Genomic DNA, 18,447 nt, shown 5'->3' with positions numbered 1-18,447 from the left:
ACCAGTGATCTCAGGATAACAGTGTAAGCATGACTTCTCTATCATCCGACCTCGCATATCATTCTTTGGATGTAGAATAGGAACCTTTACCGCTTATAGGCCCGCCTTTCGATCTTCACAGTCACACATTGATCTCTCGCCTGGTGATGATGGTAGTGGTGTCTCTAAACGACGCAAAGTAAGATTTACCCCTTCGAGCCAACTGCTGTTCGTCTCTGACTCATCTAACGTTCTATTTTTTGGGATTCTACGGGATATTCTTTTTGGCTAGACGGCGCGAAAGGATAACGATATAACTCACAAGCGGGCTGAAGACTTTCCCATGAAGAAAAAAACAAAGGCAAGCCGAGATTTAAATGCCACAGCGACAAAATGTGGGGATGGGAGGATCGGTATCAGAATCCAGTCAGGCTATAAGGAGGGCTGTAACGTCCGGATTGTCCTGTATTCCTCCGGGCGCGCGACGAGTGGGGTTTTTTTCGGCACCGTCTTCCTTCCGGCGAAACGGGAAGTCAAGGTTGCTCTGGGTCCTGAGAAAACTAATCAATGGCTGGATCGACCACCAAATTGCCGCGGTGCGCCCAGCCTTAGAGTTGAGACTGATCATGACCCTCGGCATTGGGTAATAGTCGCTCCCCCTTCAAATCTCATGCAGCCGATGCAGAACTCATTAAATAGCGATGATAAATGATGCGTCAACAACATGCGATATGTGTTTCGGATTTGGGCTCGAGTTGTGTTATTCATGTCATATCAGTCAAGTGGCTCTTTTCCAGGCTCTGTTGTCAGTGGCGGATCCCGTGGGGAATTGCAATTGGGAATAACAGAGGGGAAAGAATAAGTGGAGTTTTATAGTGAGCGTTGTTACATTTTTTGGGAAATACGAAGGAATAGAAATTCACCCTTCTGTGGGCTTTTGATCCGCGGCGGATCATCCGCCTCTGGTGGCTGTATTTGAAGCAGCTCTAAAAAGTTGCCAGGTAAGCGTCCGCTTCATATCGTAGTGTATAAACTTTGCCATGCGTCGCGTAAAATCACGTCTCCCACAATGCTACAAGCTTGATCTGTGGTCCATATCTAATTTGTTGCATTGTAGGCAAAAAGCCCACGACTCCTAACGACAGGGACAGGCTGATATGCCTTTCGTGACAGTGTCTGGATTCTATGTGAACCGGACAAAAAACGGCACATTAGTCTCTCCCTGTTACAGTGATAGCTGCTCGCAGCGAGTAACTCGCGGTACAATCAAAAGATAATCAAATACTGTGGATCGACAGGTCGTAGGTTTGAATAGAGGTGAAGCTATCTAGGAATAGTACTTAGTTTTATTCACTATAGTACGCGTAATACGGATATAACCCCACTGTACTATACAGCTTTACCGATCAGCACGTATCTCATGCCACGTCGGCTTAACTGGCAGCAACAGAACGAGATCTATGGGATCCCTAGTGGGGCCAACTTCTTCAAAACAGCCCTCGACCGACTGCAGCTCGACGAAGTTGCATTGTTATCGTATCGCCGTGATAACTACGAAGTTTATCACTGTGGTGATCACCTCGCCTGCGAAAAGAAGTGGAAGCTGGTGAATAATGGTGATCATGTAACCGTGCTCAGTGCAGGTAATGGATTGTAGAATTTGTATCTGCTATTCAGTTTTCGCAGGAGAACACGGTGAGATTCCGCGTCAGCGGAACAGGACTCGTCATCCGCGGAAAATCGCATCTTATATCGTCGATAAGGCTTCTAGATGGGGGAAGACGGCGAGTGATATTTTTAATAACTTGGTTGAGGATTTTCCTGACTACGTTGAATCGGGACGGATCACACGGAATCAAGTACGATAGAGCTGCTGTTAGAGCTGCTGTTAGACGAGGAGTTTGAGAATCTTAAGTTGAGACTGATACATTCTAGGTGCAAAATATCATATCTGGAATCCAACGAAGACGCGACATAGCAGTGTATCCAGTCAGCAATTTCTTCGAACTGGAGGGAGCATTCGAGGACTCGCGTATAAGCCAGGAAATCATCGACTACATCAGAGAAGACAAGATACCCTCAAGAGAGTTCGTGTTCCACGGCGGATACTGGGGTGACAACTTCGCCTGCGTGATCGGCGGCGCGAGTGAGAAGTGCTAAGGATAGGCAATCGTTGTAATTTATAGATTAGGTATGCTAGCATCATTGCTCTGGTTCATACGCTCCATGCCCTCGGGTTTCCCATTGTACATGGATGCGCAGAACAAGATAATCCGTGGGAGTCAGAAAGTCGCATGGGTTGGATCCTCGAGGATATGGTAGCAACTTTCTACCAACCGAGCTTCTACAACTCTATCCCTCAGGTTCGATGTTTCTCGTCGCCAGTACCGGCATACATTCGTCCCCTTCTTCATGGCTATCATTAACGAAGAATGCTACGACGTGTACCATCATCTGTTAGCGCACCTCGACGCGTTGGTGAGAGCCTTGACGTTGGGTGAGAAAACTATTGAGGACGTCGTGAACCTCTGTGTTCACGACGCCCATCAAGGTGCACTCAAGGCATGCCGTGAAGTCTTACCAAACGTGAGGAACGGTAAGGTGGGACCCTGAATTGACCGCAGTTTGACTCGCGATTTTCAGCGCGTTGCTACTTCCACTTGACTAAGAACCTGAAAGATAACAAAGGCACTCTCGGTGAAGGCTTCGATATAGTGAGAGTAGATGATGCTCATACGAATGTTGATTCGTTTCTCTGCTAGGTGAAACGAAATAAGTACTGGTTACATGCAGCTCCCACCGATGCCTTGTACGAGTTGATCTCCGATACCATGGCCGAGGTCGTTAGTGATATTTCTCCTCAAGGGGGAGAATATTTGAGGAAGACACTAGACACCGAACAATATGGCTATCCAAATATAGCCATAACGAATGAAGGTGTTGTTGGAACTCAGGTAACAAGCCTCTCCGTGGGACACTGTTTACAACGCACATTACCAGCGTCGCATTTCGATGCTAGCTAGTTTTATCATAAGTTATGTCAGGTCTTGACCAACATCGTCGAGTCCTTTCATAAAACACACACACGGATAATAGGGAGTAAACGACTAAACATATCTGCTTTCGCGGCGAAAATTCGCAAGGTACGCCTCACGTCTGATTCTACTTTTCAATTTATGGGACGAGTCTTATACATGCTCATAGTAATTGTGTAGGTTATAGTGTCTCTCAAACTCTCGAGCCCTCAACATTACGTTAAGAGACCCGAGCCTATCAACGCGGTCGAGTATCAGAATGATATGAAACTTCGAGGAACCAAGTTTCATCAACGAGGATGCGTTACTGAGGTAACTGCAAGACGCTTATTGCATTTCTGGCAACTGTTTGTAGGTCACGACTGTGGTCACTGATTTAATTGAGAGTACTATCGGTACACGATATTTCCTGCTTCCGAATAACCGCTCACCAGGACAGCATGCCGATGCCGAAATGAGAGAGAGGACTGAACTCTTCCTCCGAGGCATTTTGCTGGATGAGTTAGAAGAAGGTTCGACTGCAAATGACATCTCTTCGGGAATTTTTTACTTGCAGATGGCGATCTGACTTTGACAAAAGTCTTAAGGCATTACTTCTGCTACTATCTCGTCACCGTCTCGCCTCAGCAGCAGCGGACTGAATTCGGCCGTCAGAGAATCCCTCCTAGCTGTACATGTAAGGAATATCGTGACTGGGCATGCTGCGGGCATGGGTATGCGGTGGAAACCTACCTAAAGAGCCGACCACCGTGAGCTGAATATCAGCATCGTGTCCCGATCCCAGACATGATGCCCATAGGTACATCCCAGAAAATAGGCGCATGGCTGGCTTGAGACGAGGACGAGCAACTGCACGGAATCCAGGTGTTTTGGGCCGATATAACTCCGCTGTCTCACTCCCACAGCATGGTGAGTAGTACTATAGAAAGCACCCTGAACAGGCACATAATCAGTGAATATTCGTCATTTAGGGTGTCTTCTGTAATGCTGAAGAACCTGTCATTTCTTCAGGTGAAGAATTGACAATAGATGATACAGAAAACCTCTCGGACAACGAAACAAGTGGGAACATCAGTCTCTCACAATTTCTTCTGGATATTGACCATGTTCGTTTCCTGACAGGTATCGCCTCGCTTTTATCTGGAACTGATGAATCAAGCGAGGATGACTATGATACCTTAACTGATGGCGAATCGTCTTCTGAAGAAGAGGAGTCGTGCGACAGCAGTGATGGATATCGCTCAATATACAGCCAAGCCAGCCAATTCGGCAATGATTCTCCTATCGAAGGAACTGAAGAGGCCGGTAAGAACCCACGTTGTTTCCTAACGTGTATACAATTTGCATTTCGACGCGATATTGTGAGCTTATCGTATAACGAAGATATGGTCGATCCCCTAGGATGGTCAGATTCTCGTACTGGTGTTGATTCCGGTGAAGCGAGCGACACGAGCGAAAGCGAGTATCAATTGCTGTTATGATTCTATAAGCGTAGGTTACATGTTCCTGATGTACGACACTTGTACGACTTCTTCACTAAATGTTTCATGCTAAACTACTTATCGCGTTGGTGACTAGTGTGACAGACACAGTGTGACACAGTGTGAAATGGTGTGCTAGTGTGACAGCACAGCATAGTCACACTGTGACTAACAACTATGGTCTTATCGTATATTCGCACTGCGATTTCACTTTTCATTTTGTCTTGTCGATAACATCTAAACCATCTCGCCAAAACCAGGTTGCATGGCATAGCCAATTGGCATAGAATTGGAGCCATTGCTCGGATTTGTAGTACTAGCTCAGATTAGCATGGATTGCATAGATTACTTCCAGTTGCTTAGATTAGGCGTGTTATGCCGGCTCGTTGAGGCTAAAGACACCGGGTCGGCCTCGACCGTGACGTATTTTTCGAACTCTGCACGCATGATGTCACGAGTGCATTTCGCCGGCGTGAAGGTGACTGGTTTGGGTTTAACGTCTCCCTTGAAAACAGCCACTCGATGGCGAGAGGCTAGGAGCCACGAGGAAGGGGTCACTGAGATGGATCTATGTCACTGAGTCTCGAGCATTCGGCATCAGCTGGAACAAGCCCAATAGGATAAGGAATCGCACAACATGTAGAATAGCAGAGAGGCGCCTTCGGACTGGTCTAGAGCTGCCACAGTGGCAGTGCCACTAACGTTACCTCCTCGAGCTGAACTCAACGAGCTTGCAAAAGCCAACGGCTGTGTATGCATTGTCGTGGTACTCTCCCACTGGTACACCAACGAAACTAGCGCGGTGCGTTCAGAAAGCGAAGTGCTCGGTTGTTTTGGTGATTGAAGCCATACTTCTGAATGCTTCCACTCGGGGGAACGATAGGGTTGTATCGCATTGTGCTTTACATTGAATTGCCAACTCGGCAATGCCAAGCATCATGGCCGAGTACACCTGACATATTGCCTTCAGGTGAACCTAAGCCTGAACTTGTGGCACCTGATAAATGTCATTTCCCGAACCAACATCGTCATCGGTGGTTACATCGTATATGAAGGTTCATTGAGCTGTCACTATCTACTGAGACGAATCTGCCGATAGGCTGGAATTCCGTATAATGGGGATAGTCAACTGCCTGACGACAACGTTTCAAGCGGGAGATCCGAAATGTCACTACTGATATATTCTGCCAGTGTCAAACTTGAATTCTCAACGTCAAACTTGCTTGTAACATTGTCATTCTTGTCTGCTCACTTGTCAAACTTGCACGGGGAAAGGTGTAGTATTCACCGCGAAATACTCTGGAGTGAACGAACCTATTCTGACTTCGACGCAGGAAGCCTCACATTGGCTCCTCCGTTGGGAGATGTGATTAGATTGGTATCGAGCAGCAAGTCGTCGTGAGTGGCTCATTTCCTTCACGTTGGGTATCGGCATAGGAGAGAGACGCCGTCTCCGAGGCGGAAGTTCGTTGAGGCCTCACGTCTCGCCCAAGCACATGGGCGAAGATCCGATAAGAATGGATAACGCATTACCGATAAGGCTTGATCGGTCGAGATAGTGCCCCAACTCAAATAGGTCCTTGTCGTAGATCGTTTAGAAAAGCAAGCTTAGTCGAGATCTAGCATTGATTCTCTTCTGTTTAGTAAGAGAATCGAAGGTTAGCTGAGTCCATCAGAGTATTTCAGTGAAAAAAGCTGGGTGCTCTTCTGATGGAATGATTTCGGATCTCGACCTGACGCCGAGCTAAGTAGCATTCGTCTGACCACCAGAGCTGGTCGCAACGGGTCGACCAAGTAAGAACGAAAGCTGGGTCGAGCGGGAAATTTCCCTTCGACCCCCCGCGAGTGATGAATGCCATTCACTGATCGTCTGCAATGCATCGACTAGAGCCGTTGTGCTTCTCGACTTGTAGTGGATTTCGTTTATGGTAATATCGAGAAAGGCTGGGCGTCAAGTCCCTGGCATCAGAGGTCCCAGGACGAGTCCATCAGTCGAGCTGAGTTCCCGGGCAGCGCTTTATATACGGGGTGAGCATAGATTTCTTTAGTTCGATTTTCTGAACGTAATATGAGCTCCGATAACCAAAACGCTACTACTCACCGAGATAGTACGCTATCCTCGGCCCCGTAAGATTCGAACCAGTGTTAAGGTCATAGGAAGACCCTCGCTTTAGACAAACGTCACGGGACCGCACCGGCCCTGTGGGTGGTCGAACGGCAGTACCATCTGCGGAGAGCTGCTCGTCTCTTGGTCCGGACACTTTCAACGCGGCAGAAAATAAAGTAAGCACTCAGCGTACATATTGTCTCTGATACTATTGTTCAGAGAAAAATGTTCTCAGCCTATTAACTCCCACTCGTATTGTTGTTACTAATCTTCAAGGCTCGATGTTGAGATGCATACTAGAGAGTCTAGGTCTAGCACACCTTCAATTGCCGTGGGTTTGTTCGCATTTCGAATAACTTAGTGGAAGTGATCTTCGGTGAATCAATCAGTCCCAGCCTAAGACTCGTGTGTTTTCAGCGACGTCCATCTTTGACTAGAAGGTATTCGGAATCATTCAGTGTAGCCTTGAGTGCCGCTCATGAGCGTATAACAGGCTTTCCCGAGTATTCCCCAGAACTCGTTGGATTCCTACGAAGTGACACGGTGAGCTGTGGTATACTACGCCGCTTTCTGTTTCTGGAAGGATTCACTTATTATCGAGATAGTATCTTGAAGATACCACACCCCAAGCTCTACCTGACCGCCTTCACTGCCTGCTTCTCATCACTCATCTGTCTAGTTACATTTGCGATACCGATTTCTGGGCCGATCGATTTGCCTGTATGGCAATGGTTGCCAGTACTATTCTTCACCCTCCTGCAGTGCACCTTTAGCCTTGCCCCGTGGGCCAACACCTTCCTCTCCGACGTTTGGGGCGATCGCCGTGTATGGAAGTACTTCAAGATTGGTGGAATGGCGAGTGTTATCCAGTTATTCTTCCTCGGTGTCATTCCGGCTTTCACTCCTTATTATCCCCTACCATGGATGCCTGTACTTGGTGGTTTAACGCCAATTGCAATTGGCATGATATACTATGACCTCCCGAAAGATAGGCGCTCGGCCGCATCGAGGGAGGAATTCGTTATGATGATCATCACCATCGGGAGTGGTATATTCACTTTCGCCGTTGGCTCTCCTCTGCTCTATCACTTTTCATCTAGTAGCGTCGGCTTGGTGAAGATGCTTGTTTTCCTATCTTTCTACATCTTCAGGGGAGTCTTTGAGATAGCTGCCAAGCACTACGCAAGATTATACTGCATTGATTGTTATCCATTAATAAGTTTATTCGCCATGTACGCTTATGAGTTCTTTACTGCGTCTGTCATTAGTTCTGTCAGCCACACCTGGCTGGCCTTCCTACTGATCGCTCTAGACCTCGCTGAGAACCTCTATTATATTTACTGTAGCTATATTGTCAGACCATCGGTTCCGAAGAGCAATGAAGTCTGCCAAGTTCCCGTCGAAGTTGGAGACTTCGATTCACATAGCATGGATAACGATAGTATGGAACGACCTGAGGATGCCGACCGGACGCAGCTACCATTCACGATTGCCGAGCTTCCCTCGAGTAGTTCCTATGAAGCAAGTTGCTTCAAGCAACGCAACTCAACGAGAATGGCTTCGTGGATTACGGATGTCACTACGCTGAAAGAAGCGAAGATGCCATACAGGGCAATGACGAGGGGCATCCAATAGGGTCGTCGCTCAATGCATCTTACGCTCTTGGTCAGCTTGAGTCAGACGTGTTTTGGGAAAGACCAAGAAGGCCAACCAGAACGCATTCCGCATGCGATATAGATGATCCGGGCTTCTCGCGAATACAGCCACCCGCATACGGGAGCATCGGTGTGAATCCAGAAGTTGGTACCGGTTCAAACATACTCGGCCTGCAGCAGCCAGTCTCCGAAGACCTCCTCAAAACTGCGGATTGTAGGAGGATGGCTCGACGAACCTCTACTATGAGTACATCATACTCATTTACGGGTCCTCTCGGAGGGCAAACTGACTTTGTTCGGCCGGAAGCAGAGCTCATCGCTAATGATTGTGCGAAGAGCGAATCTGTCGAGAAATCTCGGAAAGGCAACTTGGACGGGGTGGTGGAAGATCTCGATGCCAACATGAGGAGCGAGGAGATACCAGAAGATGGGGAACCCGCTAGGCGCCCACTCTCTATCATGAGTATCGCTATATGCAAGGAAGCAATGGAGATCCTCGCTCCCATACACTCTTTGATATGCTTTGTTGTCCTACGTTCCGTGAATCCGAAGCTCCACGACACCTTCTGGGATATGACTGACGAGGAGTTTATGCGTGGTATTCGCAGATTGTTGGTCGATATCGTGGCTGAAGTTGGTGTTTTCATGCTACTCGTAGTCGCCATGAAGCGGTGGTACCAGGAATCTATCATATCCATCTTCCTTCGACTAATGTATCGCTTCTTTTGGCCTTTTATCTCTGTTCAGGTTGCTTTGATGTCTTTCTATATAGTCCTCCAATATTCGAATGCTGGTATGACGGTTCCATTCGACTTTAAGTGGATAGGTCAGGAAAACGTGACATGGCATGGTGGGAACTGCTATACTGTTGGCAATGAAACAATCGATGAAGTTTGCTGATATTGTGATGAAGCTTGTATGAAAATTTAAATGGTCGCCTGCAGAGCTATCTGCTGGAGTAGTGATGTGGTATCCTGAGTCAACAGGATGCCGATGATTTGCATGGCTTTGGCGTAACCATAATGAGGCTGCGTTGCTTGAAAAAGTATCACGTGGAACGCTTGGACGGCATCGCTGTTGCAGGGTTAGGAATTTATCTTGAATACTCCCGCTCAGTTTATCGGTTGCAGAACAATCCTTCGAGTAGGTCTGAGGCCCAGAGCCAGGCTGTGAATCGTTGCACAGCTATGCCGAGCTCTTGTGAGAAAGTGACCTCAAAAATTCGACAAACGCGTGATATGAGGGAACGCAACTAGAAGTATATCAATACGGAAGTTCTGTCCGAGAGTTACCGCCTACATACCCGAAGAACATGTGGACAATATTCCATGACTAATGCCATGAGACAAACTCGCGCAACACAACAAAAATACATGAAATCAGCGTGATGATGAGATTTCCGACTCAGGGCACACAAGAGAAGCATGCAACGGAATATTGAGATCATCTAGAGACGCGTGGCAAAGGGCAATGATGAAGGGCTCGTCGAGGCACATCCTCGCCACCCTGGATTGTTCCTGAGAGAGAAAGAACTCGTCGGGGTCAGCCCACGGCAGCTGAGACCCAGCTGCTGGGTCGCTCACCACAGGTTCAGTCAAGAAGCCCAGGGTACGATCCGTGGAACACTGGGGCATGATGCTCAAACGCTTGAACTCTACCAAATCAGTCATCTTCCCTCGAGTTTCTTCAGTCTCGGAGGTGTCACCATTAGATGTTGGAACCTCAACACCTGAAAAATACTCATATAATAAAGGATGAGAGAGAAGGACAATTCCACAACATCGCCTCGAATTGCTCACCTGTGAGAACATCCGTGGTCGATGTTTCCTCTTCCATCACATGTGGCAGCACAATATGGGAGAACGCAGGACTATCCTCTCGGGAAGCACCGTCCAGTGTCTCGAACGAGATGTTTGTGAAGAAAAATAAGGGAATCTACCTCAAGTACGCATGCGAGGACGTCGACTTTCAGCACTCCCTGAGGTGCCGGTATCACAGCCAGAACCAACTCCTCATCCGAGGTCGGAATGAAGAAAATCTGCCTCGAATCAGGGGAGCTCTCTCTGCGGAAAGAGCCACAGACACCCACTGTGAACGGCGGAGCCTTCTCGCTGCGAGCGACGAACTGTATCGGTAGCAAGCACGCCCCTGAGATGAAAGTTTCATCGCTCAGTAGATAGGGTACCTAGTAAGGAGGCCGAGACTTGCAGCAGTACTGTTTCTCAGAGAAGGCTCACATGCACAGACACACTCAGGCTCATGCCGAGAACCGCAGACACAGGAGCGCTCGAAACCTGACGAGAAGTGAAGAAGGTTAGTCGCTGCTGCGACTGACAACATGGGAACGGATAGCACTGTTACTCTATCAACACTATGCATCGACGTTGATAGCCGTGAACTCCACTTCTCACTCGTAAAGTCATACCAACAACTGAGGAGTATTCCCTTCCGGCTTGAGTCTTCGCTGTTAGACGCACCTCTCGGCTGCCCATTGCAGAATCGTCTCGAGGGTCGACGGCAGGAGCCTGCTCTTGGCTAGCGACTCGGGTAGCCCAGTGGCCAACTGGTAAAGCAATGAATACTAACAACGTGGAGAAAGCCTACCTCGCTATCATTGCATTGCAGGCCTTCCATCAATCTCTGCAGAAGAGGTGGAGGTTCCGAGAGCCTTCGACAGGCGTCATCAGCAGAAGCATGCGGTCCCGTTCCACCTACGTATTTAGATCTTCGGAAGTTACACCGGCTCTGACGAGAGCGCTGGCGAGGACAACTGGGTTGTGGACGCGTCCTCTACTCTGGTCGCAGCTCAAGGATGCATCGCTCGGGACGATCAAGCCCTGAATTCGGACTATATTGTATCCCGTGTCACACGGTCCGTGCGTTGCAATTCTCTTCTCACTAGCGTGCATGTCTGCAACTGCAGAGCTCCATCGTCAGGTGCGATCTCACCGTCATACAGGCCGACAGGGTCGCCTAGTTCTTCTATGTTTCGTCTCGAGTTCATGACCTAGATTGGACCAGGACGCGAGGGGAGTAGTATGTTGAATACTTGGCCACGTCTGCCATCACTTTCCTGCGTCAGCTGAAACCACCGGAAATGAGCTCGTTTGAATCTAAGCACTCCGCGCTATACAGATGCCCATCTCGAGAGCTTTGAATAGGAGCTCCTATCAAGAGAAGCGGCATCCAATGGCTCTTTCCGAGAGCCAAAAACGAGAATCGAGATTCGTTGCATTGACGGCTGCAATAGTCCTTGGGAGTGCGGAACCGCAAACCTTCTACTATTCGAGAAGCAGAGCAGAATGCACGCCTACGCTCCCTCGATCTTCTCATCTATTGCATATTTCGAACCGTCCTCTGCCGTTGGAGTCTCAGTGTAACTACGAATAAGGTATGTCGCGCGCCACGGTCTCGTCTTGCGACCATAGGGTAGCTCTGATGGAGCTAACTTCAGGGTAGCGCTCGAAGATGTGGACACGTAGACTCGTTACAACCTAGCGAGAGGCAACCCATTGAAGCGGCGTAGAGCCAGCTCTCACCATCTCTGTCAATGTGACGTCCTTCACGGAGATATGTACTATATGCGCTTGAGGGACAAGGTGGGTCTTCAAGTGATACACGACGAGCCCGATCCTACTCCCATCGTCAGCCATGATCCACCAGCAGCATGTCTGAGCAGGGAGTGCACATACAGTCGTGTTCTTTCGCAGTCGCTGCGTCGATCTATTGAGAAGGTCAGATGCATACCTGGCTTGGACCACCTCTGGTGCTCGTCGGGTTCGCACCGTGTACGGCACCTTCCACCTGTGCCCAGGTTCGGCTCGTTGAGGCTAAAGACACCGGGTCGGCCTCGACCGTGACGTATTTTTCGAACTCTGCACGCATGATGTCACGAGTGCATTTCGCCGGCGTGAAGGTGACTGGTTTGGGTTTAACGTCTCCCTTGAATTCAGCTGTTCCTTCTGAAGTGAAGGTCAACAGTTCAGAAGTTGATGGTCCGACCTTGACGATCAGCTCTCAGCTTATCTGGAGTTTCTCTCTTGTCATCGCTCAGGGTAATGAGCGGCCGATGCCTGATGGTAGAAGAATCGTATCATCGGCGTGCTCCCGAGTGGTCTCACTCGGGCTCGCTGCCCGCCGAGACACCCCGGGGATCGTCGGTGGTGGTGATGGTCACGTCCTGCTGTTGCGCGCAGTCCAGGACTGACTCTTGCAGCAGATTCATCTCGCAGTCCCGAATGCGATCTGATAATTACGGACAGGTTTTTTCGAGTGAGTCGATGGAGGCCTACCAAGCTGGTCCTTATGAAGGGGGAGATGTACTGTGCGTTTTTGAGGTCTTCTCGGGGCTGCCCCTTTACGCGTTGACAGTGGTTCGGGTACGGTTGAACTACTCGATGGCGAGAGGCTAGGGCCCACGAGGAAGGGGTCACTGAGATGGATCTACATATGCCACGGAGCCTCGAACATTCGGCACCAGTTGAAACAAGTCCAATAGGATGAGGAACCATACAAAATGTAGAATAGCAGAGAGGCGCCTTCGAACTGGTCTAGGGCTGCCACAGTGGCAGTGCCACTAGCGTTACCTCCTCGAGCTGAACTCAACGAGCTTGCAAAAGCTAGCGTCTGCAAGCCACAAGGTGTCTGTTTTCATCTTGATAAGGTAGTTCAGTCCGGATTTCTCATCTACCCACTTTGGTGGCGAGCCATCAAGCGTGTCTGACATAAGACTACGCGGGTGTCCCGAGTTCTCGAGGCTTACCGTTACTCTCATTATGACTACGCGTGCTAGGTGATGACGGAGGGATGAGCTTCTGCCTCCATCGCACTATAGCCTCAACACACTCAATTGAGGCCTGCATGAGACGACATCGCGGTTGCTTCTCTCAAACTATATCGAAGCGGGTGGACTCACTTCCCTGAGGGCCAGCAGGTTCGCGACAAGCTCAGCGCGCAACTGTGCGGAATTCAAGGCATTGGGTTGCTCGCTCACCACCTTGTCGATTTGATCTAAAATCAGTCTGTTGGGGCAGAGTTCCATGTACAGTTAGGATACAGCCTTTAGCAGACCTGACCCATGGGCTTTTATACTGAGCTGTAGAATCGAGTGCATGAGTCTGAACTCCGTTAACGTTCACTTCGTGGAGAAACACGCCAATATTTCGGACGCGCTACGCAAGAGCTACTACGGGCAGTAGTAGCTACTCAACCATGTATTAGTGGTTGGATAGGCCCCTGGCGCTCAACGGAATTGAGACTTTCCCTTTGGGAATTTGATTTAAACCCACCAAACCCAGGCTGAGAGACAACGTTACTGTCTGACCGAGTTTCTGTATGATGCCTTCCCTGTGCAGAACTGCCCTCATCGCCTTCTGCACCGGGGCGATATCACGAGCCAATCGATCTGCTTCTGCTACTAATATAGAGGGCCTCGTCCCGGGATGGAAGAATGCTTTGGCGTAGTGCCTGGACGATCCGGCTGAGCGACAAGAGCCGACAGAAAGAGAGACCTTCGATGGATCTCTGGTATTCTGAAGCTCCGCCAACACTGACGTATGTGGTTCACAAGTTGTGGCACTAGCTGTTCCCGTTCATTGGCGCGGTCAGGGAACCTCTGCCGCCCAAGCATAGGAGCACGAGGAGGTCTCCTCTGGGCCGCAGAAATGCCATGGGAACTGTGTAGAAATAGACACGTCACATTAGGAGGGATGCAGAGATATGCGCAGTTTTGCAGATCTTCTGAAGTCGCATTCCAAAATCATCTTAACGGTGGTTTCTCGTGGTGAGCTTGTGGGACAGCCCGGCTTACGAGACTGTGTAAGATGTTTTCCTTTTCGCAGCCCTCAGCTGCTTCCTTCGAAGCATAGCGCGATACCCCACGCAGCTAGCGTCTTGTAACGGATCGTACTCGGGTATCTTGTCGAGGTAGAATCTATCGTTCCAACCACATCGACGCTCGGCCTGAGTAAGGTGGAGTGACTCCACTGGAATCACCCGTAATTGTCAGCAGATTTTGAAAAGTAACCAGGAAAGCCCATGACACTAAAAATATTATCAAATGAAATGAAATGCTAGTCGTTATTCCAAGCCATGGCTATGCCGCCTTCTGGGGGGATTCTTGTCAATTGTCTGTGACTCCAGGCGACGAATACCTGTATTTTCTCCACGGCGGCTCGGCCAGGCCGATACCGCGGCGGAAGGAGATTCAGTTCGCTGACTCTGCTTGACCGTAGAGGATCAGTCCGGATCGATCCTTTTCCTACTGAGCTCATGGGGATCTTCAGTGGGGAAACCATTGACAGTAGAAAGCCTCGTGACTGCAAGTCATCATCCCTACTACACCTTAGCAACCTCTATTTCACCATTAAAAACTTCAATTTCACCAGGGGAGCGAGTTCGTGCGTCCTTTGTAATACAATCCGGCAATCTCACTTTTTTGCTAATATTGCGGAATTGCCAAATGCTATAATTTCCGACAGTCTCACTTATTTGCTCTTGTGTACACGCTACTTTCTCAGTAACGAACTAGCAACAACATTTATACCCTGGCAATAAGTGGTATAGATTTCAGCAAGCAGTTTAAAGTAGCACATTTAGAAGTGCTTTCAAGCTAGTCGCGCTTTTCGCCACTTTTTTGCTGCATTGTATTTTTACCGGAGTACTTCACACAGTAGCACTTTTAACACCCAACGGTAATTCTATGACAGGATTCCTGTCTGTCTTTACTTATTTATTTCCTTTTCAACAGTTTTATCCTGTTCTAACTCATCCAACTCAAATATTGTGCGCGCGTATTGAACTTGCTCGCTTGGCTAGTCTTGAAAAACCATACTGAGCATGATTCATCCGAATTGAACTCGGATGATTTGTTGACTTGTGCTGTCGACGCCTGGGGACTCTACCACGCCTGAGGTTGCTCCCTCGCCTCCTTGTGTGTTGAGCCATCTAGTTCTGGGTGGTGCTTCCGTTGCCCTCATCCGTATTGATTCTTTTGCTATCCGAATTGTGGTTTATCAATAGATCAGCACGTTTTATGGTGAAACTGGAGCCGTCCGTGTTTTTCTGTGGTTCAATATCTCTGTTGCGTTCATGAGTCGGTCTTGAACACTCCGTGGGTCGATGGGTAGCGGGCATTGTGTAATATGTCGGGAGTGTCGTCGCCGCCAGCTATGATGTCTGAGCGTGCTCAAGAAATGCTCAGGCAGTTGAACGCTTTCGTAGATGAGGTGGTGAAACCAGGTCAGTGGGAGTGTTAGTTCTCCGGTGTATAGTGACTGGCATTGGTCTCAGGAGAACTACTCTACAAAGAACAGCATTCGAAGAGCAGCAATCGTTGGACGTGCCCTCCTGTAATGGAGGATATGAAGGCAGAGGCGAAAAGAAGGGGATTATGGAATTTGTTCATTCCTAGGAAGTTCGAGGAAAGCACGTGTTGATGAACACGGGTCGTTAGAGGAGTGTTCTGTATCGGTGGTAGGTCCTGGATTGTCGACGTTCGAGTATGCCCATCTATGTGAGGTGATGGGTAAGCACCTCCTCACCGCGGAGGCTACCAATTGCAGTGCTCCTGATACTGGCAATATGGAGGTAGCGAGCCGTATCGGGTATGGCCTTGCACAGTGCAAACCTACCAAAGAGTGCAACTTGCACTTTTTGGATGAATGTTGTCTCACTGAGTTACAAATTGATAGATTTATTGTTGTTATGTCATGATTTTTTCGTTCTTTTTATATTTTGATCTCGCAACGATCGACTCAGTCCATCATGATTGTTTTCTGTTGTCAAGGTGCTGCTTTTGGCCGCTAATGCCGACCAGAGAGAGCGTTGGCTCAGGCCGCTCCTGGATGGACAGATTCGTAGCACGTTCCTCATGACTGAGCCGAACGTCGCCAGCTCTGATGCTAGTAACATATCCATCGACATCGCCACGGAAGGGGAGTATTACGTTATTAATGGTAAGGTCGTGGCTATGGTGATTCGCGCTGGTTTGGGATTCATATTACTTTTGGCTCTGCGCGAGCTTTCACAATTCTCGCTTTCCTCTACTATCTGAATGTTATGATGATAGCGTGTCTCAATTCGAATAGTCGAATTGACCTTTTTGCGATTCTACATGGAGTCGGACTGGATGCCTTAGGCACTAAGTGGTGGTCTAGCGGTGCCGTTGATGAGCGTTGCAAAGTGGGTATCCTACTGGGCAAGGTCGACTCGGGTAAAGGGAAGTCTCTCCACCAGCAACAGTCGATGCTCGTGGTACTTGATCACTGCTCGTGCAGTAGTCAACAGAGGCTTGCCTGAGGTACCCATGGACGCTCCGGGTATCCGAGTGACCCGACCCCTCACTGTGTTTGGCTATGATGACGCTCCTCATGGTCACGCACTGGTGGAATTCAACCAAGTCAGACTCAAAAAGAAAGACTCTCTGCTCGCCAATGAGGGAGATGGATTCAAAATTGCTCAGGTAAACCCTAGCCTCATTTGATATAGTATTATAAATCTCGGCAGGCACGGCTGGGACCAGGTCGTATTCATCATTGCATGAGAGCTATTGGGATGGCCGAACGAGCTCTTGAGATAGCCGTGGACCGAGCCCATAAGCGGAAGGCGTTCGGGAAGATGTAGGGTGGTGGCGGGGAGTCTTATGTAGTTCTCACTTACAGAATAGCCCACCACGGGGGAGTCATGACAGAAGTCGCTGAGTGCCGGATTGAAATCGAGGCTGCTAGAGCACTTGTGTTGAGGGCAGCGGCAGAGATAGATGTAATGATACGTGCCTTTTCGTCCTACTTGGCGTCGCTGAATCTGGGCGGATGATGATGTATGGTGTTGACAGTTACTGTAGGGTAGATTATACTAGTCATGAAACCTACACGATAGTTAATCGCATGTGAAAGTGCTTCGTCGGGTGCTCCAGAATGGCATCCGCGTTCGTCTGATATTCAAATGCGCCGAGGAAATATTTCGATCATCCTATGGAAGATGTGTGCTCTTGTTCCTATGCAAGCCTCTCGTGTCTTCAACAGGCAGTTGGTGTGAGAGGAGCTCTATCGAAGATAGCAGCCATCAAAGTGGTGGCCCCCAGAATGGCCTGCAGAGTTATCGACCGCTGCATCCAAGTAGCTACTGTCATGAACGGATGTCGTTGAAGGAAAGTCAGATATGTGGTGGCGCTGGCGTCAGCGGAGATCTTGACTTGGCCTACCTCTACGCCTTGGCCCGTCCCTTGAGGATCGCTGATGGGCCAGACGCAGTGAGAAACCCCGGCTAGCATCCTTTCGAGTGTATTGGATCTCACGCGGTCTCAGGTACATCTCGCTACAATTGCCAAGCAGGAGTATCGGAAATATGCTACAAAAATCGATGAACATGGTCATACAGTCGCCAGCAGTCGTTTGTGAATACTGAGTTTTTAATGTGTTTCTATCAACTGTGCATTGCGTTGTAGTTGTGGTGTTAGCTGGCATGGCACGGCGGAGAGCTATGGAGGTTGTCTCTCGTGGTATAGGGCCATCCTTGGTAATTTCCTAGTAGATGAGCCGGATTTGATGGGCCTGTTGAGAACGGTCAATCCCAGACGAGGAGCTATCAGTGCATAGGATTCAATGAGCCCGAAACTCTCTTGAAGAAAGCTGTTGGATTTCAGCAGCTCAGGGTGGGTATTGTCGTCAACTGCTCGTGTGGCTGACATATTGGGACTAGGTAGATCATCAGCGACATTGTGCGATTATGTCAAGCTCTCGGTAGGGTTGAATGCTGCTGGGATTTCCGGCTGCCGTACATCGTGGCTATCCGTAACTGAATCATTGAGGCATCATTTCATTAATGCTCTCGTTTGAGGGAGCTCATTGGTGCTACCAATGTACGACCAATTGTAGGGATTGATCTCTCGTGACGAACGTAGGATTGTATCTCACCTCTGACCGGTGCGATGTCCACCGTTATGATTCCGGCTCTTCGCTTGCTTTGACAACTTCGAAACACAAAACACTGAGATTGGAAAATATAAACAGCTTCATGCAAAAAGTATACGGAATATTAAAAAATAATCTTAATTATAATCATCACCAGTACTGCCAGGCTTGGACGTGCGACCTCGCTCGACGATGCCCTGAAAGAATACCTTTGCTAATAGCTATTCGATAAACAATCTTACCCTCCAGTTCCTCTTCTAAGCAGGCTTCCGATCTCAT

At 48.8% G+C, this 18,447-nt stretch overlaps 4 protein-coding genes across 4 annotated transcripts; 3 read left to right on the top strand and 1 right to left on the bottom strand.

The window, feature by feature from the left end:
- Window positions 1-2,172: 2,172 nt before the first annotated feature.
- Window positions 2,173-3,582, top strand: Pmar_PMAR021102 (hypothetical protein; the record flags this gene model as incomplete). The annotated part of the gene is made up of 7 exons (XM_002784661.1): window positions 2,173-2,297; window positions 2,343-2,575; window positions 2,623-2,693; window positions 2,742-2,933; window positions 3,024-3,122; window positions 3,195-3,326; window positions 3,370-3,582. The coding sequence occupies 7 exons, from the start codon at window positions 2,173-2,175 to the stop codon at window positions 3,580-3,582; spliced, it is 1,065 nt and encodes a 354-aa protein (XP_002784707.1).
- A 5,134-nt stretch (window positions 3,583-8,716) lies between these two features.
- Pmar_PMAR021101 (hypothetical protein) lies at window positions 8,717-9,014 on the top strand (the record flags this gene model as incomplete). The annotated part of the gene is made up of 2 exons (XM_002784660.1): window positions 8,717-8,928; window positions 9,005-9,014. The coding sequence occupies 2 exons, from the start codon at window positions 8,717-8,719 to the stop codon at window positions 9,012-9,014; spliced, it is 222 nt and encodes a 73-aa protein (XP_002784706.1).
- Window positions 9,015-9,636: 622 nt separating this feature from the next.
- On the bottom strand, window positions 9,637-10,093 carry Pmar_PMAR021100 (hypothetical protein; the record flags this gene model as incomplete). The annotated part of the gene is made up of 2 exons (XM_002784659.1): window positions 9,637-9,986; window positions 10,057-10,093. 2 exons carry the CDS (start codon window positions 10,091-10,093, stop codon window positions 9,637-9,639), a joined length of 387 nt encoding a protein of 128 aa, XP_002784705.1.
- A 5,306-nt stretch (window positions 10,094-15,399) lies between these two features.
- On the top strand, window positions 15,400-17,655 carry Pmar_PMAR021099 (conserved hypothetical protein; the record flags this gene model as incomplete). The annotated part of the gene is made up of 11 exons (XM_002784658.1): window positions 15,400-15,496; window positions 15,548-15,688; window positions 15,735-15,844; window positions 16,044-16,212; window positions 16,395-16,510; window positions 16,557-16,718; window positions 16,763-16,875; window positions 16,918-17,017; window positions 17,281-17,373; window positions 17,415-17,507; window positions 17,563-17,655. The coding sequence occupies 11 exons, from the start codon at window positions 15,400-15,402 to the stop codon at window positions 17,653-17,655; spliced, it is 1,287 nt and encodes a 428-aa protein (XP_002784704.1).
- Between the last annotated feature and the right edge of the window lie 792 nt (window positions 17,656-18,447).

This window comes from Perkinsus marinus, assembly GCF_000006405.1.
Source record: "Perkinsus marinus ATCC 50983 genomic scaffold scf_1104296934700, whole genome shotgun sequence".
Lineage (NCBI taxonomy): Eukaryota > Perkinsozoa > Perkinsida > Perkinsidae > Perkinsus > Perkinsus marinus.
Note: the sequence above shows the minus strand (reverse complement) of the source record. Positions and strands in the feature narration are given on the sequence as shown.